This window comes from Notothenia rossii, assembly GCF_949606895.1.
Source record: "Notothenia rossii genome assembly, chromosome: 9".
Taxonomy (NCBI): domain Eukaryota; kingdom Metazoa; phylum Chordata; class Actinopteri; order Perciformes; family Nototheniidae; genus Notothenia; species Notothenia rossii.
The window spans coordinates 48,755,894-48,780,927 of NC_136907.1; the positions used below are offsets into that span (position 1 = coordinate 48,755,894).

Consider the following 25,034-nt stretch of genomic DNA (forward strand, 5'->3'; position numbering starts at 1 on the left):
AGGGAGGTCTGGGGGGATTCTCCCCCAGGAGATTTTTTGAAATACTAACATAAAATACACATTCTGGTACTCTCTTGAGAAGAAAAATAAATAAATCTATTATTACACAGCATATTTTAAAAAATTGCCATTTTAGTTTTTTGTTACTTTGTTCTGAAAGCTGAACCTGCTGCTCCTCACAGAGAGAGGAGGGAATAGGCTGTGTGAATGACTTTACATTGTGGATAAGGGTGGATAGCCCCCATTGTTCTGTGTGTCAAAGTGAAAGATAGCCCACACACCTATCAATCATCAAACCGTGCAGTCTTATTTCATTACGTGTTGATTTCTATTAACACGTAATGTTGTATCGATGTATATAGAGATGTACTACAGCAAAAGTATTCTCAGTCGGGACTTCCTGCAACAACACCACGCCATTATCGTGATTCTGATTGGCCAGAAGACATTAGCAAATATGTTTTATTGAGAAGAAGATCACTACGTGACAAAAGTTTTCAAAACCGTTTCTAGTCTTCGGTATTTCCAGACAAGTGGCTACTGAAATCAATCTTACTAACTGCTGTCTGTGCAATTTACTCCGCGCGAGTTGGCGGACTTTATTTTGCTTACTTTAACATCATTTTTCATGGTGGGGCTAAGCCATTTCTTGGTATGGCTGTAGCCTACCCCAGCCATACCCTGGAGCCGCCACTGGTGGTTAAACTGTTGACTGAGATCCCTGGCCAGCCAATCACAAGTCTTTCCCACCGCTTCTGGCGTGAATATAAATGTAATTAAAGTATGAAACATAAATATAGTGGTGTTTGCACCTGTCTCCATAGAGCATGGGAATCTGTAAGCAATGGAGACAGGCCTCATGGAACCACTGCTGACAGCCGTTACACTGCAGCATCTTCAGGTACCAGCTGCAAGAAATGGACAAAATAAGAGAGAGGGGTTAGCTGTGTCAGGATGTGCATCCAATTTCTTTTCTAAAAAAGGAACCCCAATAAACAGACTGCAGTGTTTCCCCTAGGTTTACTGCCTTGGCATGGTGCTGCTCGGGAGCAGATGGAGGAGCTGTGGATTATTGTTATTGATATTGTACAGTGACAAAGTATTTGTACATTAAAAAGTAATAAAGTACAGTGTTACACTGCATTATTTTATTCAAACTGTATTCCCTTCTTATCATGTAGCCTACACTTCTTCCTTTCATTGATACATTTAAATCACCTGACTACAGCATATATCATACCTGCTGCAACCCTGTGCTGCTGCTGCTTCTCTCTGCCTCATCCTCTATTGCTGGAGGCAGCTCCACCTCATCTGATCTCTGATATGAAAGCAATCGTGTTATGATCATATTGAGCTATTGGTGTGAGTCTAACATTAAACAAGCAGTCTGCTTGTCATACATTGCTGACGATACATTTTAAGAGGCAATTTGTTGAGTCACTGCCGCTAAATGCCGGTAGCATCAAGCTAGCAAATTTTGCATTAGCCTCACATCAACAGGTGTAGACAGAACATCCTGAGCTAATTTACTGAAGAAACCAACTCACATCTGTCTTTTTTTTCACCCAGACTATTCTTCTGCTGGCATTTCATTGTTGTTTTCTGTCAAATTCAATACTGTAGTTCAAAACCGCGGTACCTGCTCACCATCTGTGAGCTATTTTTAGAATGCGCACGCTACGTTCGTTGTCACGTTCGTTGTCGCGTTCATGCGCGTCCACCTGGGCAGGCTGTGTGTGTCCTTCTCCCGTGACGATAACGGCTTGCGGTTAAAACATAAACACATTTTAAACTGGGGGGGGGGGGGGGGACGACGACGACACACACACACACACAAACGGGCTGACAGCAGAGCTCGGGGCAATAATGCAGATTTGTTTGACTTTTTTACACTTTGTTGTTCTCCTCCTTTCCTCCGCTCGTGTCTCTGATTGTGAGTGTGTGCATTCACGTGTGTGTGTGTGTGTGTGTGGGGGGGGGGGGGGGAGCGGAGCCCCGCCCTTCAGAAACAGAGTGGAGGGAGAATGTGAATACGCAAAGCAGTGGACACTGAAACATGCACATTGGATAAATAACATAGGCGTTTAGTTTATTTAATAAAAGAGCACATGTTCATTGTGAAAAGGGACCGTAGATAGATTACTTCGGTTGCAATTTCTTAGCGTTGTAGTCAAGTCACCAATTCACGAGTCCAAGTCACTCTCGAGTCACCACTCTTCGAGTCCAAGTCCAAGTCCGAGTCACCTAGGGAGAGTTGTAGTCGAGTCCGAGTCCAAGTCCAAGTCATCATTACCTTTGTTCGAGTCCGAGTCACCTAAGAAGAGTCCAAGTCAAGTCCGAATCACAAGTCTTCATGTATTAATCTTCGTGGATATATGTGTTGAAATGTAGCTGCTCCTCTACTTTGTTTTTATCCTGTCATGTTATATTAATCTGTCTATTTAAATGCTGTGAAGCGAGTTTGGCTACAATTCTTGTAATAGGTGCTATTGTGGTGCCGAGAGATGGGAGTTGGAGGCGGGGTATCGAAGCTACAAGCTATACTTTTATTTAGCATCGGAACACACATGTAAAACAACTTCATGGACGGGAAGCAAAGAACGGCGGAAACAGGAAGTCCGGCTCACTAAAATATCCGTGCGGAACAATACCCCAACCCATAGATCCGTGGGTGAATAATGTCAATCACCACACTATACAAATATAAAGCTAATTATTGTTATTATATATAAATAAACTATATTTAAAATCGGTTACCTTTTAGAGAAGTGATTATATTTGTATGCCAATATTTTCCTATGGTAAAGTTTTCGTTTTGCACTTTTATTTTGATAGTAATAAGATCGGGACTCTTATTTTGAAGGAACTTTTACCGGTTAAATCGGTTTACTAATGAAGATTAACCCCCAGAAAGCACATGGCTACTTAGCATGCAAAAGGACGTCATTCTGCATGTTAAGTAGCAATGTACTTTCGTGTTATGTGCTGAATCTTTATTTATTGATTAGATCGTGTTACTCTGATGATAGTGTTCAAAACAGCCTATATGTCTGAACTCGATCCTTAGAGTAATGTGTTACGGAGCCTTCTCTTCAATATTGTTTCCACATAACGAGCATTTTGCGCTGCTCTTTTCCAATGTGGAAGCAGAATGTGTGAAAGCATACAGCACGATGCGGGGTGTGTCTCTAGACATCTTTAGACTGGAATAGCGGGGCCCATACTGAACTCGCCTCGCAGGTGCACACGCCAGGACAGAGGACATCAGACTCCAGAGAAAACTTGCTCGAGTCCAAGTCCGAGTCATCATTACCTGTGTTCGAGTCCGAGTCCAAGTCCGAGTCACCCAAGGAGTGTCCGAGTCGAGTCCGAGTCCAAGTCATCATTATCTGAGTTCGAGTCCGAGTCCAAGTCATCATGTACGAGAATTCACGAGTCCAAGTCCGAGTCGCGTCAATCAGTGCGCGAGTCCGAGTCGAGTCACGAGTCCCAAAAATCGGCACTCGAGTCCGAGTCCAGGACTCGAGTACTCTATCTCTGCAATTTGGTGCTATATATATATATATAAAAAATAAAATAATTTCAGGCAGCGCACTGCCAAGACAATGGTAGGGGAAACACTGGACTGCTTGAGTTTTAAAAATGCAATTAAAGTAAAAATAAAAGCCCCCATTCATTTTCCTCAATGTTTGATGTTTTCTGAGCCTAGAAGATTCTACAATAAAAATGTAAAAATAATTAGAAGAAAAAAAATGTATGAAGGATCTATTTGAAAAATTCTCCACAAAGAATTCAACACAGTTTTACAAAGCTTTTGAAAGTGATACGACTGTACCCTAACCCTAATTCAATTGAATATTAGCACATATTTATTTGATCTTGTTAAACAAATTGGTCCATTTAGACTGGAGAAGTGGAACGGCTTTAAATAAATCATGGCATTTATTTAAAACAGAAAAAAAAAACATTTAAAAGGTTTCCGATCCTGTTCTGTGATATGTAGTTCTTTACAATTCAATAAATAATAGTGTCTTTCACCAAATGTTTGTCATTGTGAATACAAATTAAATAACATGATTGTTCGGCAGAGCGCTGCAGCTGCTGTTGGCATGCTGGCAACAATAAGTTAAGAATGATTAGAAAGTCTGAGTTGTTTACCAAGGTTTTTTTTAAAGTACTGGTATGTAATGTGTTACTCACTCTCCTGGCCCTCCGCAGTAGCAGTAGCAGTGCTGGATGTTAGTCGTGTGGCCCTGATCCCAGACCAGTTCTTCCAGAGCGTATGGGAGAGTCAGGTGCAGCCCCATGTGCTGCTCCTGCTCCTGCTGTAAACCACACAGACAAAAAGCATATTTATACAGGCATTAAACTATGTACAGTGCACACAAACAGTTTTTTCCCTGATTATCTAGTACTCTAGTGTCTTATCTTCACTTTGCATCACAGTTAAAGCAGAGCAAATATTGATTCTCCCAAAATAGGTGTCATCTAAAAACATGTTCATTTAATCAAAACAACTCAACAAAAGGTATGATGCATTTATACACAAATAAGAGCTGTACCTTAGGTAAAGAAGTGAGCTCACACTCTGAACAGAGCCACTTGTCATCAGAGTCGATGACAGAGGCATCGATGATGGGAGAGTGGCACAGCTGATGGTAGCCTAAAAGACAAACATCACATTTACATGCAGCCGTCATCTAATGCAGTGGTTCCCGAACGGAGGTACGGGGACCCCTAGGGGTACTTGAGGGGATTACAAGGGTTACTTAGAAAGATTAGAGATTGCAATATATTTCCACACAAAAAAACATTTGAAAATAAATGTCATTAGCCTGGTGTCCTCCACCCAGAACTATCACAGCCTATGAAAGACAAGCAAGCTCAATTGTCTCATTAAAAGCTCTAGTCCTAACAAAAGCTGTTGCGACTGCTAGAAGTGAGTCTTAATATTATTATTTTATTCAAGAATAAGTGTAAATGCATTTAAAAGGTGGGGTAGGTAATTCACTTCAGAAACACTTCTTGTTATATTCCATGGAATGCTCTTAACATCCCGATAGCAATGAATATCTTAAATGCTTTGACAATAAATCCATAAAAAAAGTCATCTGTGGAAGCCGTAGCGCTGTAAAAAGCACGACCAATCATTTGAGCCGGCCCGGCTAAAATAACTGGATGGCCTACCTGCCTGTCAGCCTTCCATCTGTGCACAAACTTATCTCGTGCCCTCATTGGTCATGTGCGTGTTCGTGTGTTTGAGGAGGGGCTCTGTAAGGAAGTCTGATGGAAGGGGCAGATTTTTTTTCGGCTGCCTACTTTCAAACTCTAGCGCACTCCAGCTGGTTTCTCCATTCTTACCTAGTCTACCTTTAAGGGTGACTTATAAAAAGTGATTTAATGCAAGGAGCAGTTGGGTTAAATGTGATTACAAAGGGTTTAACACAAGAACAAATATTCAGTTTCTTATAGAATGGAAACGAGCCTTAATGACCAGAAATCAGAATTCAAAAAGGTAGTTTATAGAATAAAGAAAATGTTAATTTTACTCAAACCTTTAAATAGTCAAATCAGAGAAACTGATAATGCTGCAGTGGTCTCTTAATTTTCTCCAGATCTGTATATTATAATATCAAAGGACTGTTATAACAGCTTTGTTGACTGTTAGGTAAAAAGACCTGAGTCAATTAACTTTACCTTGGCCACACTTGTCACAAATGACAATTTCATTGGGTTCGTCGGAAGTTTCGTCCTGGCATATAGAGCACACAATGTCGTCGTCCTCATCATCTGCATTATCTTCATCCCCTGAAACAGACACAGTGCTAGATGAGACAGAGTAAGGGCTAACAGAGTGCCTGGATTCACTTGTTAGTTTTTTTCTATTGTAGATTATCCTGATTGATCAGCACACCGTTTCTGAAAAACTGTTTCGCGGGTTAACGATAGATGGAAATCTTAAAAGTATCTTAAACCCAGGTGGTTATTCTGTTGCACCTGTAACCACACCACACAGTGATGGCAGGGTGTAGTGCAACACTGAAATGACTTTTCTCGGTTTGTGGAGCTATGTAAGAACTTCAACCATCAGAAGTCTTTTAATTGCTGTTGACCTTTTAAAGATTTAGTCATAAACTTTTGTCTCTCCCATCTGGCAGTGATAGTTAGGGATGGACAAAAAGTACATGTTTCTAACACAGGGTTCCTGCAGGTTTCACCAACTCAAATTTAATACTTTTTAAGACCTTTTTAAGACCACTTTGAATAGAATTTAAAACCGATTTCACGGCATGAAAGTATGAAGGAAAATTGCTCTGAAAGAAGAAATATGTCCAATATTTACTTACAAAGTAAATGTTCAACATAAGAATGATGTCCACAGCACCTCCGCTTTTAGGGTTGACGCAGACCCAAACGTCACCCGGAGGTCCCCCGATGTTGTTGTTGTTGCGGGAGATGCTGCACTAGCTAACGCTGCATTAGCAAAACAAACGCTAATTTCTTTTGCAAAAGGTGCAGCGGGCTTCAAACACGTTCCCTCTACTAGTTTCAACCAAGCACTAGATTCAATGTTTTCCAACCAAATACGGTTGAACTTACACTTCCCCATATTTATTTGTAAGTAGATTCGAAGATACCTGAGTTTCTGACTGCCGCTAGCTGAAGCTTGGTTGGTTGCTAGGTTACAAGCTGGGTGTTCTCCGATAAGGGGCCGGGGGAAACAAAGTTAGTGATTACTGGTTCCATGTTGATTTATTTCAATACAAATTGTTGGCGGGGGGAACTGAAAGGCTCTTACTGGTTACTTTGCAGCCCGGACATTTCCCCCAAAACACATTTAGACGCAATCGCAACACAGGAGCCCCTTTCAAATCCGATCATTTTTAAGACCTTTCTTATTTTTTTGATCATATTTAAGACTTTTTAAGGCCTTAAATTCTGATTATCAAATGTAAGACTTTTTAAGGCCCCGTGGGAACCCTGTAACATTAGATGCTGAAGATAACAAAATAAACTAAACGGTCAGAGTAATAATTATTTTGAAATGCATGAGAGAGAGTGCTCCCTGGGGAGATGCAGCGAGCCCATCTGAAGGTCAGAGTTGCAAAGTTGCCAGAGACTTAATCAGCATTGTGTGATGAAGCTCTTGTTTAATCATTAAAAGGTGGGGTAGGTACGAATGGAGAAACCAGCTCAAGTGCGCTAGAATTTGAAACTACGCAGCCGAAAAAAATCTGCCCCTTCCTTCAGACTTCTTTACAGAGAAAACGAGTGGTACAGGCGAGCAACTGTGCAGGTGTGCTTCATATGAGGCCCCGTCTTACATTTTCCGCCACAGATTTGGGGAAATTGGTCCGTGCGCAAAGCATTGTGGGGATTTTTTAGACCGCGGAGTCTATAATAAGTTATTTAAGATGATCAAATGTGCATCAGACTTTCTGCCCTTTACCGTTTGTTTACTCACTAATCACATCTCCCCTGGATGTTAGGCTATTTATTTTTTAAATACAACTGCTTTCATTGTGAAGCGATGTTTACAGTGAGAACAGCTGCTGAGGTCAGTGCAGAAAGCAGAACATAGATATCGCTCAATAATATATGTAACAGACCTACATTTCACACTTTATTTCTATGCTTTAGGACATGGGTCTGCAATAGGCGGCCCGCGGGCCATTTAAAAAAATAATTGAGATTTATTTTTCACAATATCGGACCGACAGTCGCACATATAGGCTATAATGTCCGAATAGAGAATCTACCTACACCTGAAGAATGCTTATTGTACTTTTATGCATGTTGAGAGTGAATGACACACAGCACAGGCACAATCTGGCAGCGGGGTGCACAGATGCTGATAGTGGATCAATAAGTAGGTGGACAGCGCGTGGTGCTGAAATAGCCAACCGCATGCGGTTTGTGGTTTGAAAAAAATAACACCAGCTCACTAAATTATTCAAACGTAATGTTTACTTATATTTGAACAGTAACAAAGTTCAATCAAAAACATTGACAACAACATCGGAGAAGCCACATGATCATGGAGGGCGAGGGGTGGTGGTGCATGTGCTGCCACCCCAGTTGGCAGTTTTTTTTTTAAAGAAAAGTTGTGGCTCATCGGACATTTATGAGAGAAAATCCCTAATGTCCAAGTGTAAGTCAATGCAGCACAAGACGCGAGCCTTGTAACCCGATCCCCCGGCCCTGGCGTGAGTATGGAAATGTGATTGTCATTTGAATGGGACGGCGCAAAACGAGAAGAATTCGGTCTACAATGACAGAGAAGAGACTGTCAAGTTTGGCTGTACTCAGCATTGATTCAAAACGCACTAAAGTTTTGGATCTTAATACATTGTGAGCAGGAGCGGACTGGCCATCTGTAGAATCACAGAACGCACCCCAGCGAGGCTCCCTCTCCCCCCCCTCCCCCTCCAAGCATTCGAACGTGTCACATGTTTTAACAATCAATTACATAAGCGTTTGATTATGTTCCGCCCTGCCATCTAGTGGCTCAGAAAAAAATTGGCCCAAGGCCAAACTTATTTGCCGACTCCTGCTTTAGGAGATATCTACAAATAAACAGTAGATATTCTTCATGAAACCATATAGTGCGTCACATAATAAAATATACAAGGGCTGTAGCCTCATATTTATGATATGATTTAGGAGCTGTTTGTGTTTGTTGTACAATGTGTAAGTGTGTTTTGTAGAGTGTATGTGTGTGTTGTACATTGTGTTGGTGTGGGTGTGTGTGTAGGTGGGTCTCAGTAGCTTAAGGTAGTATCCAGTGTTTCCCCTACCATTGTCCTGGAGAGGCGGTGCACCCCCCCTGAAATTGAAGGTGTTTAAAAAAAAAATTATGTTTTTTAATTTATATATATATATATATATATATATATATATATATATTTGAACCCATTGACTCCAGAATGTCAAATTTTTCACCGGTCCTGGCGTCCTTGCAAAATTATACAACTTTTGAAGCGCCCTAAAGCCCTCAAAAATAGGAAACGCCAGCAGAAGAAGAAGAATTCCACCAATAACAATAGGTTCCTTGCACTTAGTGATCGGGCCCTAATAAGAAGAAGATGATTAAAGAGAAAACGTATTAGTCCATTCTCACTAATAATAAGTAATAACTCTTTACATACAACTGTGCAGGAACATGTGGATCTCTTCAAGTTATTTATTTTATTTGGAGATTTTTATTTTACAATTTCTGTTTGTGAGATAGCAACAGATTGGAGAAGGGCAGGGCAAAAAGAGAGATCAGGCATAAAACCCAGGCCGTTGAACTAAGTACAGAGTACGGGCTCTACCAGTCGTGCTACTGGGGGCCCCGAATCTGCTCACTAGAAACTTGCCAAGATTGTAGAAAATTAAATGGTGGATATTTGTTAAAATGTTTCTTTTTTTACATCAAAACTCATGTAATGACTAATTTATGTATCTGGAGGAGTGGGACCCAAGCCACTCGGGTGCAGTGTATCTCTCCCCTATTCTTATTTTCACATGTTGACATTGGACTGTACTGATGCCAGACATTGTGGTCAGTTAACTGCCAGCACCAAGAGAGGGGAGATAAGGAAGGCAGACAGGGGGAGGGTTGGAGAGCAAGCAACTAATCCAACTAAAGAATTTGAGCAAAATCCCTCAGAAACTGTAAAGCAGGGGGGGGGGAACCTCCGGCCTCCGCTCCGCATACGAGACCATTTGGTACGGCCCTCGAGGTAATTTATAAAACACACGTAAAAAAGGAAAAGAAATCTTAAAATGTCTTAAAAGAAATCTAGAATGCAAAATAATTAAACAAGCGAGTGCCTGTTTTTCCTGGCCACAAGGGTCCTTGAACACAACACGAGCCTAACGTGTCATCACGTGGTATATGTCTCGTCTGGTGTAGTTCTGCCCGAGAGCATTGGAACGTTGGTCCGCCACTTCACAAATTGCAGTACCCATAAGGAGCCATCAGTTTCTGCGTGGCTGTGTCTTTAGTTGTAAACCCAGTGGCGATCTGTTCATCTGTCATACTGATCATACAGTCAATAACTTTGTCGTTATTAGCATCTAGTTAGCTAGCTATGCTAACGAATATAATACCTCATTCACACCAACGGTGTTTCAGGGCCGGTTCGGAGCTGGAGCTTGAAAAGCACCGGGTTTTCCTCTTCACACCGCAGCGGAGCAACCTCTTAGCTCCAGAATCCGGTTCATTTCGAGCACCAAAAAATTGTCCGGCCAGAGCAAAAGCACCACATACGTCCCGCTTACGTCGAGGCGGGGGCAGGGGCAGGATCAACTCCTGAACAACAACAAGAAAACCCGCGTTTTATCCAGTTTGTACACAACGATGGAGAAACTAAACAAGCAGCAGTGGTCCACTGAAGAGACCAGCTACCTACTGGGAATCTGGTCTTCCGAAGAGGTACAGAGGAAGCTGGAGCACAATCGGCCATTGTTGTTGTTGTCTGTGTCAGCTGTGAGGGGTTTCCGCGCGGTTTTGCTTTATGAAGCAGGCACGCAAACGGTTACGTCATGACGCAAACGATGACGCAGCACCAGTCGGACTCTGGGCTGTGTGAAAAGAGCCGGAGCTAAACCGAAGAACTGGTTCTGAACCTGAAAAGCTCTAGCACGGAGCTTGAACCGGAGTTGCGTTGGTGTGAATGAGGTACTAGAAGCTTTTTCTACAACCAGTGAGGTAAAGGCACATCTTTATATGATCATTATAGTTATACAAAAATAAGAGAATAAAGTAAACGGGTATAAAATACTATATGACAGTAAAAAAAGTTGTAAAATTAATAAACAAGAATACAGTTTGAAAGGGGAGTGATTTGTAAAATATCCATAAAGAAAAATAAAATCTGCTTACAGTTCGGTTTCATATGGATGTTGAGAGATGTATCCATAGATCTCCTGATGTTGCTCTCAAAGTGCACCAGATTGATGCTTTTAACTTCAACATTTAAAAAAAAGAATCTTCCCAGGGGAGCATGTCCCCCGGACCCCCATAGAGGAGGTTAGGTCCCCCCCCAAACTTAATTCTTGTTCACATGGATAGGAAACTAAATACATTTGCACACATCTTGTGTCCATATCTTTCTGTTTTGGTGGTCATGCCACAACCGTGCACGTGCATGTGTGGTTGCTTTTTCTTTTTACAGCATGAAAGAAAGGCCAAATGAATGGGCGGTTTTTTTAAGCAGAGGTAAATCATTTGTACGGCCCTCGGAGGATGTTGAAAAATGTAAATGGCCCTTGAGAGGAAAAAGGTTCCCCTCCCCTGCTGTAAAGAGTCTAAAGTCCAGATGCTGCCAGGAAATAAAACATTGCACCTTTTAGACTACCTGTGAATGGTTGGGGAAGGCCCTTTTATTTAACAGTAAAATCCAGATGTTAAATAAAAGCAGTCCATGTCAATCTTCATGTTGAAGAACTTACCTGTCTGAATATCTTTCCACAGAACCCAAGACTTTGAACGATCCTCGAAAACCACAAAGCACCTCTGCTTCTCCCGATTTATCTGAAGGAGAAACAAAATAGATGGATGTCTTTCTTAACGCCACAGTTCTTAAAGCATTTATTTAGTGCCAACGCATCTGGAATCTTCGTACAAGTCCAGTACGTCACATCTGCCAAATGTTGAGGATTTCTCCAGGTGGAGTCCTTGCGTCCTAAGACCAAAAGTGCTGAAAATAAACTAGGCTACAAGCTAAGCTAAAGTTATGTAAAAAAGGGCACAAAGGTTTGAAACAGTCAGATATGTGCATTTGGAGGCCTACTTAGGGGGCTATTCCACTGGGCTGTTTCCAGTGTTTTGAGCATCTTGTGTACTGGAGCAGGTTGTGGTACAAGTGTGAGGCAATTTATCATTATAATGGACATCGTGAGAAACTGCTTGCATTTTGGACTTTTTTTATAACGAATCATAATCCTTTCCTGGTTTTAATGGCTGTTTTTAGAAAAGTGATTTGATTGTCTGATCTTACCCAGCTGTCGTAGCTGTTCTGATAATTGCGTGTTCCCACGTAGCTATAATAATCTCATATATGATGAATATTTATCAAAATTCTGTGTCATTTTCTGAAAGCAATAATAGTGAGCCATAAAATTAATGTTGGGGTATTTATTCAGAAAGTCATTTTTGATGCTTTCCATACAAGGACTGAACATTTAAATGGGATGTTATCAAAATCAAAATATGGGCTAGTGCAATATTTAAATTGCAATAAGCTCAATATTTGGTAAATGCAATATATGTGAAAATAAAAGTATTGTCGTGGTGCAAAGAAATTCCAGTCTACAAAAGGTAAAAATACAGACTTGCAATACATATTTAATAAAATTGAGTTTGGTACAGATCCTTATTTTAAGATAATGTGAATGTTTTTTTTTTTTTTTATGAAAATTACCTCAAACTGCAATTGCAATATCAGTTTTAAAAAATGCAGTAGTATTTTTTCCTTAATCATGCAGCCCTACTCAATACAGCCCATTCCTAGGTGTTACTGTGTATATAAATAGAAGTAATTTAGTGCCATAGGTAAATCCCCCCACACTAACCTTGGTGATTGTCCCCAAGTAGAACAAGCCATCTGACCACCGGGCCAAGACGTCCTGCCCCTCTGTGAACCTGTCAGACATGTCGTCCTCTCCATACTCCCCCTGAGCAGAGAGGCTGCTGGGAGACAAGGGCACGGCCTGCTGCTGCCGCTGGGGGAGGGCTCTGTGATGGACAGACAGGTGATCCACAACCCCTGAGTCTCTGGAAGACAAAGGGAGGTGAAGGGAAAGATGGCAGCAGTTAAATGAGGAGAGAAGCCTTTCCAATGGGGTATTGAGACAAATCAGTTTCTTGTTTTTACAGTAATTCCAGATAATACTTCAATCCGTCACATAATACAATTCCCAGTCTCTGTGCTGCAGGCCAGGTGCTTGGGTGTTCATTTAACAATACAATCTTATTTATGCATTTAGGATAGGATAGAGGTAACAGTGCATGAACAATTAAAATGTATGGAGTTACATGTTCTCTTGTAAAGTTTCTTAAAGCACTGAGGAAAGTGTTATATAAATATGATGCATCCTTATGATTAGTTTAATTCAAAGTCAGGGTAAAACAATTGACCTTGTTATGCATGCCTACTGTTTTTTTTTTTTTTAAACCAATACTACTCAAGTTTATGTACATCAGAAACCCCCTTGGGTTTCAACCATGGTTTCAACTCTGGTTGAATCACAGCAACACTACAATCCACACTATAATTGGGACCATCTAATACATTCCTTTTAAAAGAATAACATACAATAAGAATGATGTGAAGATACATCTGTGAATATCCACTGAAGTGCTGCCCTGTATGTATAATCTCAATGGCAAAAACAAGGATATACTGTTGGGTTTCAGTAGATCTAACAAAACAATGGCTGAAAATGAGACTCATGCCATTTCCCCTCCATTGGAAACACAACAGGTGATTATACTCATAATTAGTGCTAATTGGTAATCAACCACATGCAGTCAGTGGGATGGCTGCAGGACAATGCTGAGTGTTTCTATAGCCTTTTCAACGTCAAAAACGAAGTAAACGCAACTTAAAGCTGACGTTCTATAAACTGGCAATTGAATGTCAGCGACCCTCGCCGGATATATTAATACAAGTTTGTCCTTGTTAGTGTTTAAATTCTGCTGTAAGTCTTGAGTTATTAAATTAAGCTTTATATTTAATATTTCCATTTCCATTTAGCCAGTCAGTCAGCCCGGGATTCCCTTTGTTCGGTTACTGGGGGAACATGGTCAATTTTATGCTCTGGTGAAGATAAATAGCTAGCTCGAGATAACGTTGCAAAGTAAAACCTATTAGAGCAGCTAGCATCTTAGCCGGATTAGCATGAATAACCCGCATGCAGAGCGGCAACGTTAACCCCGGAGAGGTCGCCGACCGTCGGACCCACACACCCCACACACAGGAGGAAAACATGACAACAATACCTCATTCGGTCACCTCCGCTTCTACAAATCACTGGGAAAATAAAATGACAAAAATAGTAAGGACAAAGGTTATCCCGCTTCTTTCTGTGTTTGAGTTTATCTCCAAAGTATGTCGCGGAAACTTGCGGGAATCGTGCTTTCTTCAGAAGATAACAAACGGTTCATTTTCCCCCAACACGTTCGCCATTTTGGTTTCCCGCTGATGAACGGGGAGTGCATTATGGGAAGCGTTTAAACTGCTACTGCTGTCGCTACTACGCTCACCTTTTTTCAAACATTTGAAAATGTAGGCAGGCCCTTTACAAAGCAAGGCATATCCGACCCAAAGAAGATGTTGGCTTTTAGTCGAACACTGCATATTTACAGCATTACTTATTCTGTAGGCAGTAGTGAAAAAAGTATTCAGATGTTTTAGTTGAATAAAAGTAGCTACTAATACCACACTGTAAACATACTACATTTCAAGTAAAATGACTGCATTGTACGGAAGAGGATTAGGGCCATATGAGAAGAAAATGGGATGTGTCCAAAAGTTTCAAAAAAGGAAAAAGAAGTTCTGACTTTTTACCCAGAATTCTGAGATTAAAGTCAGCACGTATCCTCCTCCATAGAATCAAGAATGCTCTTCTTAAATAGTAAAAGTGTTTAAGTATGATTTAGGAAAATGTACTTACAGTATTAGGAGTAAAAGTACTCATTGCAGAAAAAACCCTAAAATATATTCAAAGGTAAAGCAGCAAAACTTCACATTTAAGAAGATGGAACTGTGAAATATTTTGGAACCAAAAACATCTTCTCAAAATTGTTGAAAATAATGTTTTTGTTAACCCACGTATGGTTGACGATTTGCATATCATGTTGTATGGTTTAATCTATACCTAATAATAATATTTTAAAGTGTTTCATTAGCAATCTGTTTCAACATCTGAATTTATGAGCCAACTACTAAATACATCTGTAAAATAAATATAGAGGAGTGAAAATTGCAAAATCGTCTTCCAAAATGTATAGTATAAGTATAAAGTTGTATAAAATTAAAATACTAGGGTGAAGTAGGTTACCTCAAATGTGTACAGTACTTGAGTAAATTTAGCCTACTTACTTTACCACCACTAGGTGTAGGTAAAATGTAAACTAAAATGCCGGCATTATTGATCAACAGGTATTTTGGCATATTTTAGAAATTCACAAGTTCAGCTAAGAAGTGCTACAACATCATGTAACCAGTGAACTGTTGACAGGTCATGTTTTATCACGCTTTATTACATGGCTTAGTTGAATACTCGATTCTGATTGGTCAATTCAGAACAACTGACACGTTGTTAATACCGAACAGACAGACCGCTGTCAAGGACTTATTGACCGTTGTTAAGGACGCTCACATCTACACAAACAAGTCCGTTCGATTTAACTTAATACAGTTTTGCCGAAAAGCTGCATGCAGTTTGCTTTTCTAACTGACAAGACAAGAGCGACAAGAAAACAGCGGGCAGAAATCCTCCTTTTTACGCAACGGTCCAGACATAGACATCAAACGGCGACACATATTCAGTTGCCAGTTACTTTGGCATTAGGGCAGGGATATCTAGATACTTTCCAAGGTTTGACATAATGAATTGTACTACTTTTAAAGCAAGCAGCGATGTTTTCAAATCTGTAATCAAAAAGCTCCTCAAAAACGCTATCGATGCAGTTCCTGCCGTTGCTACGTTAGTTCAAACAGTAACAACGGACTATTTTTCTTAGCGGATGCATGTCAATTTAAATCAATACGTATACAACTATTTTTTAAATCAATAAAATCATTTTCTAAATCCATAAAAGTATTTCAATTAATAGTGGGAGTCATAACGTTACTTTATTGAGAATGTGGCCATGTAATATGAGGTCCTTGGCACTCAGACTTTAGAGGGGTCATTTTATGATCATGGGGTATCACCCTTACAGCATCAGGAAAATATCAAAATGGAGTCAGACACTGGAAGTGTGCTGGAGGCGTTGACTGGGACTGATGGAAGGATGAGGCTGATGAGACTGAAGAATCTGCGAGGAACGAACTAGCGGCTGAGAAATAATCATATATTAAAAGACAGCAGCTTCATAAGAGGCCAACAAGAGGGACAGAGTGTGTTACTTTGCTGAAGGATATTTGTGACCAGCTATCCAGGCCAGACTCTAAAGACTTTCCAAGGTGTAAAAATGCTGCTGCTGGAGTAATGACTGGAAGCAGTGGCGGCTGGTGGAAAATATTTTTGATGGGGCTATGGAAATGGTGACAAAACCATGCGCGTGTGTGTGTGTGTGTGTGTGTGTGTGTGTGTGTGTGTGTGTGTGTGTGTGTGTGTGTGTGTGTGTGTGTGTGTGTGTGTGTGTGTGTGTGTGTGTGTGTGTGTGTGTGTGTGTGTGTGTGTGTGTGTGTGTGTGTGTGTCAGTCAGTCATACTTTCCAACCCTCCCGATTTTCGCGGGAGACTCCCGCATTTCTCCCGATTTCTGACAAAATCAGATTTACTCACGACTGTTTCCACTCGGACTTTAATACAGCTACACCATTGTTTGGTTTCCATGGTAGCGCGTCTCTTTATCAGCGCGCGCAACTCAAAGTCTGAGAGGGTGAGGGAGATGAAAACTGAACAAGAATCGACAACTCGACCCTCTGATCACTGCTTTCCTGTAAAATACAGGTCCAGCCCACACATATGCTCCATTGCCCTTACAACTACAATAAGCATGCAAATGTTAATCTACAGCTCCGTCGATCCACTAGCACCGGAGTCTACACCTGCAGACGTAGCCATCTCCCACTGTAGCGTCACCTTGGATACGAGTCTAAACAACTCACAGACACACAGGCCAGGGCGCTGAAAGGGCGCCCTTTGTGCATCAGATCTGACGACGCTGATTGGCTAAAATTATGTTTCGGCGGCATAGCAACAGTCAGCTTGTTGGCTGCTGCTGCTCTGGCTGAGGGCTCCTTTCTACCGCCCGGACGAGAGAGGGTAATGATACACGCTGCGGCCAGGCAGGAAACATGTGACTTATCAGTAACTTTAGACATTGTAAAACAATTTTAAACGATATTTTATTGTAGATTATACATTTTACTGATACCAACTATATAATATTTACCTTGTTCTTTAAAAATAAAAAATAAAAAATTGGAAATATATATATTTTTTTATTTTTTATTTTTAATGACAATCAAACATGTGGGAAGAGGGGGGGAGGCGCCCCTAGCGCCCCTGTGGGCCGGCCGCCACTGACTGGAAGTATTGCTGATATCATGTCTACCATCCTCTTAAAATACTCTGTCCAACAGTCCCAGGAAGAAATGTTTTTTAATGCTTATTAAAAGAAAAACATGCATTGTACTCAGGAGGGGACATTGACAGAGGATTACTGGAAAAGTACACAGTAAGTACTTCATAGTACTTGTGGGGGTATCGTTTCACTAGTACTGAGTCCAACAGGTTCAATCTCACGAACAACTAATGGCAACAAAAAATAATTCCCTCATCAAACTTAGCAGAAGTGGCTTGATTTTGTTCTCAGCAGGGGATTTTGACAGAGTATTTCTAAAAGAATACACAGTAAAAGTACTTCAATGTATTGTTAGTAGTAGGCTAACTAATACAAAGTCAAACATTATCAATTTCATTAAGAACTAATGGTAAAATTGTATTTGTATCACTCATCAAAGATAGCAGAAAAACATGCATTATGTACTATGGAGGGGACTCTGACAGAGGATTACTCACAAAGTACAAAGTAAAAGTACTTCATTTTATTTCTGGTAGCAGTCAAACTAGTAGGCCTACCAAGTCCAAGAGTGTCAGTTTTATTAAGAACTTGCGGGAAAGAATATTTGTATCACTCATTGAATATAGCAGGGAAAAAATGAAGAGCTGCTGATTTGAAAAAACAAACTCGAGAGACGGCTGAGGTGACCGCAGTGCAGAATCGCTGTAGTTTAAATCCTAACAATGTTGTCCATGTTTAGACATAAGCTTATTATATTTACAGCCCTTAATACGATTAGTTTTCTTGGCTCAATACACAAGTTATTGAGCCGTTTCCGCTCTACATCCTGAACTCCTCCCTTCGATGCAATGCACTTCCGTTTTGGCGGACTGGGTTTGTTTTGCTAGCTAGCTCCGTTGTGCCGACAAAGCACTGATATCGCAGAGACAAAGAGGATATAACAATTACAACATGAAGAAAAGTGGTTCGGGAACTACGTGTGCGGTAGTTGGTTGCAATCACTCGAGAAAGCACCTGAACGAGTGGTTAGATAGAGAGTGCTACGACCACAAACCAGCACCCAGCACCCAGCCATGTTGTTCATTAAATACAGATAAACACAACAAATACTGCATGCATTGTATTTTTTAATATTATATATGAATATTTTCATAGTGATGTAATTGTGTGGGCTGCTTTTATATTTTAATTTGTAATACCTGTTAGGATTAAACATGTGATCTTTCTTGTTGAAGCCATTTCTTTAGTTTCCTCTCAACAATTAATTAATTCAGTGTTATTTATGTACAGTATGAGCTTAATATGAATGATGAACTGTGTTAAAAGAAATTGTAGCACTCTAAGGAACATATGAAATGCAATAATGCAATAACAGTGCAATAATGAAATTAAATTACATCAAACTTTATTTTCACTCAAACAGTACAGGCACATATGATATATTGCACAGCATAAAGAGATCATGTAAATTGTGCATTATGTAAACAACAGACAACTGTTGGCTCCTGTGGGCATGACCTAAATAAGGCAGTTTATTTTGGTTTTATGCTGGGCCACGTCGTCATGTTATCCTCCCAGTTTTGCACTGAATTCGGGTGGGGGAGAGTAACGCCATCTCCAGTCAAAGAAGTAGAATCGTGTTCCCAAGCTAGCATCACTGTTAGCATCGAAATCGCTGTGTTTACACCAGTGCCCGTCTGACTGTTTACATCGGTTTACACCGACAGACGCTGTACAAAAGACTTCCGGCGGAAATGAAGTGCATTTGTGTAGTGTCATGGCGCTACCCGTGTTTTGGCGCGTAAACTTGTCTATATGTGTCTTGGTTGTTTTCGTTGTGATCGCTAAATTCACCTTGTTTATAATATTATCACCGTTCCAAGCAAACGAGTGCTTTTGTTTTGAAATCACTTCCGTGAGTTTCGCCCCGCCCCTGACTCAAATGACCATTAGACCATTCAGTAAGGTAAAAAGCAAAAAGCAAAAAGACCTCTCAGACGCTCTTGAGTTTACTTGTTTGATAAAGAAAAACAAATGGACAGATACACGGATTTTATATGAACAAGAAAAACGTATTTTGAGTCAACGTGCTTTAAAGATACGTATTTTAAGAAGAGAATGAGGGTGAAGTAAACAAATGTATATAATCTTTTTTATTAATAATAATTATGAATAACATTTATTTATAGACCTATTGCACGTTTTCTTTTTAATTGACTTTGGCTGTTGTCATTTAGAATGTCTACAGACGCAAATAGAGGTAAAAAAAAAACACTCAATGGGCTTTAAAAAAAACGTTTTTTCCACTAATCTGAAAGAAGACATAGCCCAGACACATTTAAAAGTGATGCAGCATGAACAAGTTCGGTAGAGTTAGAAATTATATTCTTACCTGTACGGTCAGTAGATGGGCTTTCCTTGAGCATTCAAGCTTTTATTGTGAAAGACCTAACGAAAGTTGGTCTTACTCAAAATGTGCGAGCTTGACCCGGTCATAGCTTCAGTGGAGCAACCACACATTACTCACACAGAATGACTATTAAAACAGCACACTGCTGAATCCACGCATACAGACATTCCGCCAGTTTGGATGACTACCTGAAAACTCGTAAAACGTTTATGTAGACGACTGAGTTGCGCGTGCGCCGTGATCCTACCTTTCCCCCCAGCTTGAGGTAACGCTATGTTGCTTGGCTTTAAAACCAGCAGCTGCACCAGGAGCAGAGGCGCAGACCCAGTGCAACATCAGAGCCAGTCACACGGGGAGGACAGCACCACAGCTCCGGGCAGGGGATCGTAGCGGGGCTCCAGCGAACATGCAGCCATTTCTGTAGAAAAACGACTTTTGCGTTTTTTATATGGAGGGCGCACTCATGTGGATGATCTCCCACAGCCAGGTCCACGCAGTGAGATGATCTATTTTTGCGATGGCGAAGGGTCTGTTTCCACGGGCCTGGGTGAAAAAGTCGTTCTACTTCCAGGTAATGTCACTGTTTGATAATTGATTTTTGATTCGGATTATGTGTGGGGGGTGTTTGCATTGAGATCCTGTGTATAATGTGGGGGTCTTATCAGACTAACAGCTGGCAGCAGCTCCTCCCCGGGCCGCCCTGATGCCTGGCTGTTTGAGCATACCTGAGGAATGTGTCTGCTTATTAAAGCTTAAGTTGACAGTCTCCCTGCAGAACCTGAATGGTGTGTGCACGGCAGAGCTCAGGCCTGCCACTGAGGGTGTGAATAGCATGTGAGGAGGAACTGCTAATCCATGCCAACACCACTTCCCAGGCCAGGGAAGGATTTCTGTTTGCATCACTTTATTTTATTTTCCTCACAGAGAAGATGGCCAGACTTCCACTCACAGTTGTTTCATCACTTCTGATAGTGCCAGAGCAGCAATAATCCCTTTTGGGTTCCAGTGGTTTACTGCCAGCCATTCCTCCAGTACAGTAAGGAGATTATAAATGAGTACAGGGTTGCTTTTGTTCTATTGAAAAGTAAACATATTGCCACATTACAACATACAGTACAGACTGCATATCACAACTCTGTGCCTGGTCTAAAGTCCATGGACTACAGTAGAGTTCAGGAGGTGATGGCCGGGCTGATTGAATCTGGCTTCAGACAATATTTAACTACACCGGTTTCAATTAGGCTACTCTCCTCTGTACACACTTGGACACACACACACACACACACACACACACACACACACACACACACACACACACACACACACTCTTTCCAGAAGTGGTTTATTTGAGTCCTTTCTATACATAGAAAAAGCATCACTATTCTTTTTTATGTTGCTGCGTATTTTCTTAGGGTTGTTTTCGGTTCCTGTTTTGGTGCAGAGTATGACAAGGAGTCGGACACATCTGGCTAAGTATATTCAGTGTTGATATAATATTTCAGCAAAAGTGTTTATTTTTGTTCCTTACTGACTTTTAAATCAATATTAAGACGGTAAGTGCCATCATATTGAGTTAAATAAATAAAACAAATACATTATTTTAAGTGACTCTGGAATAGATGAAAGGAAAGACCTTTAATATCTATTTGAGTAATAGAAATACAAATAAGGACCTTAATAAAGTATAAGGAAATTAAACTCTAAGCCAAAGTAATTAAAATACACATTACTAGAATTGAAATAGGATGCAATAAAAGATGGATATCGCCCTAAGGATAATGTGACGTAGGTTTTAAATTATTTGCATGTTGTTCCATGTCATAAGGAAGAAAAACTGTAACCAGCACCTGCAACACAATCCAAACATTAGAGAGGGTTCCATAAACTGCTGCTGAGTTTGTTAGACGTGCTGGTTAAGGGCAACACACCAACCTGTGTTTTCGCCTACATGTGTTGCCTACAACTTATTTTCAGGACTAAACTCTGCCTCCCCATAACCTCTGAACATTTGTCTGACTCAAGCAGGACAAAAAGGCATTTGATTTCCATAGTTCTTTTATAGTCCGGGTTTGATAAGTCACATGAAACTACTCCTACTACAACTACGGCTACTGTTTCAGCTACTATTACTACTACTTCTACTTCTACTGCTACTGCTACTACTGCATTGGCTTCAAATATACCAAACATTAATAGCAGAGAAGTGAGAATTGGTATTGGCCAACTTGCAAAACGGATGGATTTTCACTCTGCATTGGAAATATGTAGACTTTCAGCTGTCCTGTTATCAATGGGGAGCTCCTTCCACCATTTTGGGGCCAGTATAGCCAACATGTGTTTTTGTTGAAAGGGTACCTGGGTGCTACTCGCACTGAGGGAGAAGCAAGCCGATTGGCCAATGAGGACTGTGTGCACATGCTGGAAAGTATGGTTCCACCATGTCCTGGATGTTTTTAGATGGACTTCTCTATCAGCGCTTCCCAATGTGGGGGTCAGCAGGGCCGATCTTTGGCATAGGCGAAATAGGCGGTCACCTAGGGCAGCGGTCCCCAACCTTTTTTGCGCCACGGACCGGCTTAATGTCAGACAAATTTTCACGGACCGGCCTTTAAGGTGTGGCGGATAAATACAACAAAATAAAATGACAAGACCATGGTATTTTGTAAATATAATAATAAAAAGCCTGAATCCACTGTGTACTTGTATGTAACTTTATTAGCAGCGTCCTCCTGACATTTTTTTTTTTTTTGCGTCCTCCTGACATCCACCAACAACAATAATAATAACATAATAATAACAATAACAACCTCTCTGCCTCGCGCTCTCTGGTCGCTTTGGTAACACTTAAACATACCTTCAAAATACAACATAAAACATATGAAGTTCATGAAAAATACAACTCACCATAACGCTAAATTAATGAGAGCCCTGAGCTTGTTTCTCTGCAATGAGACGGTCCCATCTCGGGGTGATGGGAGACAAAGACACCCGGAGTGTGTTGCTTATGTCCAGTCTATTTCGTGATTTTGTTTTGGTTGCTGTGACTGCAGAAAACCCCGCTTCACACAGATATGATGTCGGAAATGGCAACAGGGTTTTCAGAGCTGCTGTGGCAATCTCGGGGTATTCTGCCATGACTTTTATCCAGAATACCGGCAGAGTTGATGTCTCGAACATCCTTTTCAGGCCGCCGTCATTTGCGATCTCCAGCAGCTGATCTTCTTCTTGCGCGGACATGCTGGATTCGCCCGGTTTGTTGACAAATGGGTCGCGGATCCATTCCTTTTCAGTTCGTGGGTCTTTTGCGGTTGGGAAGTAGCGCTCGAACTCTTTTGAAAGCGAAGACAGGTGATCGTGCACCAGCTGGGAGAATGACTGCTCCGGCTGAGTCTCCTCCAAAATCCCCGCCAATGTTTGAAACATGTCAAATATGCCTCTGTTCACACGTCGTCTCCACAAATCCAGTTTGGCTTTAAATGCAGCTACTTTATCTGCCAACTTGAAGACTGTTGTCATTTTCCCCTGAAGAGACAGATTGAGTTCATTGAGCTGGCTAAATATGTCGCACAAGTAAGCCAGTTTTGCGACCCACTCCTCATCACTGAAATGTGCTGCCAGCGGTGACTTTTTTTCTAAGAGAAATCTTTGCAGCGGCTCTCGTAATTCATACACTCTGGCCAGCGATCTCCCTCGGGATAACCATCTTATTTCTGTGTATAACAGAAGGCGTCTGTGCTCCGCGTTCATCTCCTCACAAAGTTGCTCGAATAGGCGTGAGTTAAGTGCGTGTGCTTTGATGTGGTTGATAACTTTAACAACATCATTCAATACGCTGTGAAGTTCCGGTGGCATTTTTCGGCTCGCCAGCATCTCTCTGTGTATGACACAATGTGTAGATTCACATTCAGGTGCAACCTCCTTAATCCGAGTAGTTAAACCAGACAGCCGTCCGGTCATGGCAGCAGCTCCGTCTGTGCATATGCCGACACAAAAAGACCATTTAAGTTTTCCTGATACGTAATTATCCAGCGTCTTAAATAGTTCTGCGGCTGTGGTTTTGGTTGTCAACGATAGTGCACACAACACATCCTCATGCACATCCTCCTGATAAAGGTATCGCACATAAACAAGCAGTATTGCCCTGTTGTCCACATCTGTTGACTCGTCAACCTGCTGTGCGTACCACGGTGATGTATTAATCCTCTCCAACAACTGTGTCTCAATGTCCTCTGCTATTTCCTCGATGCGCCGCGTGACGGTGCTAGCTGACAGAGGGACCTGTGCTATCTTTTTAACCGCAGCCTCCCCCAAAAGTTCACCGCAAATGTCTTTAGTAGCCGGAAGAATCAATTCTTCACCAATCGTGAATGGTTTTTTAGCCTTAGCTATTCGGTTAGCCACCAAGTAGGATGCTCTCAGTGCACTTGCATTTGTTGTTGCAGAGGCCCTCAGTAATTGCTTCTGTCCTTCTTGTTCCTGCTTTTTTCTTTCAAAGTACTCCAAAGGCTTGTTTTTTAAAGCAGGGTGCTTAGTCTCTAAGTGGCGAAGCAGTTTTGAAGGCTTCATTGCCTCATTGGAGAGCCGGTCACCACATATTATGCACAGCGGGCTTGGTGCGTGGGAATCACCTGTAGCGATAAATCCATATTTTAAGTAGGTCTCCTGGTACTGTCTGTTAAATGCAGCTTTCTTTTTCTTGGTGGGTATAGGCTCTTCTTCTGTCTCCTCACTGGCCCTTTTCCCCTTTGCAAAGAAACTTTCCAAAGACGTCTGTTTTTTACTCATCTTTCTAGCTTGTGAGTTTCTAGCTTGTGAGTTAGCGCGACCGTTAATATTTAATATTAGCGCTAACCGTTAATGTATCACGTGACCACAATATTGACATGTGTCAATCGCATAGGTCAAGCGGTGTCAAGAGTGGGTCACGTGAGTCATAGACGGATGTAACGGGGAGAATTCGGAGAATTTTTCAAAATAAAAGATTGTTCAGACTCGAATAATAAATAAAACGGAAATAATGAAAGTTATTTATTCTTTCTGTGCGGCCCGGTACTTAACGACCCACGGACCGGTACCGGTCCGGGGCCCGGGGGTTGGGGACCACTGACCTAGGGCATAGTTCACTTTAGTCCAAGTTATCTCAGTGGGTCTGAAACGGTTTGGTCACCTTTTATGTAAACAAATATTTCCAAGGCATACCTTTTTATAATGATTAGCAGTGGCGGCGCCGGGGTAGGCTACAGCCATACCAAGAAATGGCTTAGCCCCAACATGAAAAATGATTAAAGTAAGCAAATTAAATTAACCTGTTCTACACCGGGGGAAAACGCGTCATCTGCAGGAAACGGCGTCTGAGGGCATCTTAATATTC

General features: G+C 41.2%; 2 protein-coding genes across 4 annotated transcripts in view; one reads left to right on the forward strand and one right to left on the reverse strand.

Moving 5' to 3' along the window:
- The window catches only part of mtf2 (metal response element binding transcription factor 2), a 32,306-nt gene extending 12,525 nt beyond the window's left edge, over positions 1-19,781 (reverse strand). The window contains exons 1-7 of one of the 3 annotated variants that reach the window (XM_079649989.1): positions 19,646-19,781; positions 12,565-12,766; positions 11,443-11,524; positions 5,698-5,808; positions 4,563-4,663; positions 4,201-4,325; positions 813-908 (exon numbers count right to left, since the gene is read on the reverse strand). In XM_079649989.1, the coding sequence (XP_079506115.1) occupies positions 813-908; positions 4,201-4,325; positions 4,563-4,663; positions 5,698-5,808; positions 11,443-11,524; positions 12,565-12,645 (596 nt within the window). In that variant the 5' untranslated portion in view covers positions 12,646-12,766; positions 19,646-19,781. Of the gene's footprint in view, positions 1-812; positions 909-4,200; positions 4,326-4,562; positions 4,664-5,697; positions 5,809-11,442; positions 11,525-12,564; positions 12,767-13,993; positions 14,214-14,257; positions 14,450-19,645 lie in introns of those variants that run through there. The other 2 variants (XM_079649987.1, XM_079649988.1) reach the window with 2 other exon arrangements.
- Positions 19,782-20,093: 312 nt separating this feature from the next.
- Positions 20,094-25,034, forward strand: part of dipk1aa (divergent protein kinase domain 1Aa) — a 32,598-nt gene continuing 27,657 nt past the window's right edge. Inside the window, exon 1 of the mRNA XM_079649991.1 lies at positions 20,094-20,234. Coding sequence (XP_079506117.1) covers positions 20,181-20,234 — 54 coding nt within the window. The 5' untranslated portion in view covers positions 20,094-20,180. The remainder of the gene's footprint in view (positions 20,235-25,034) is intronic.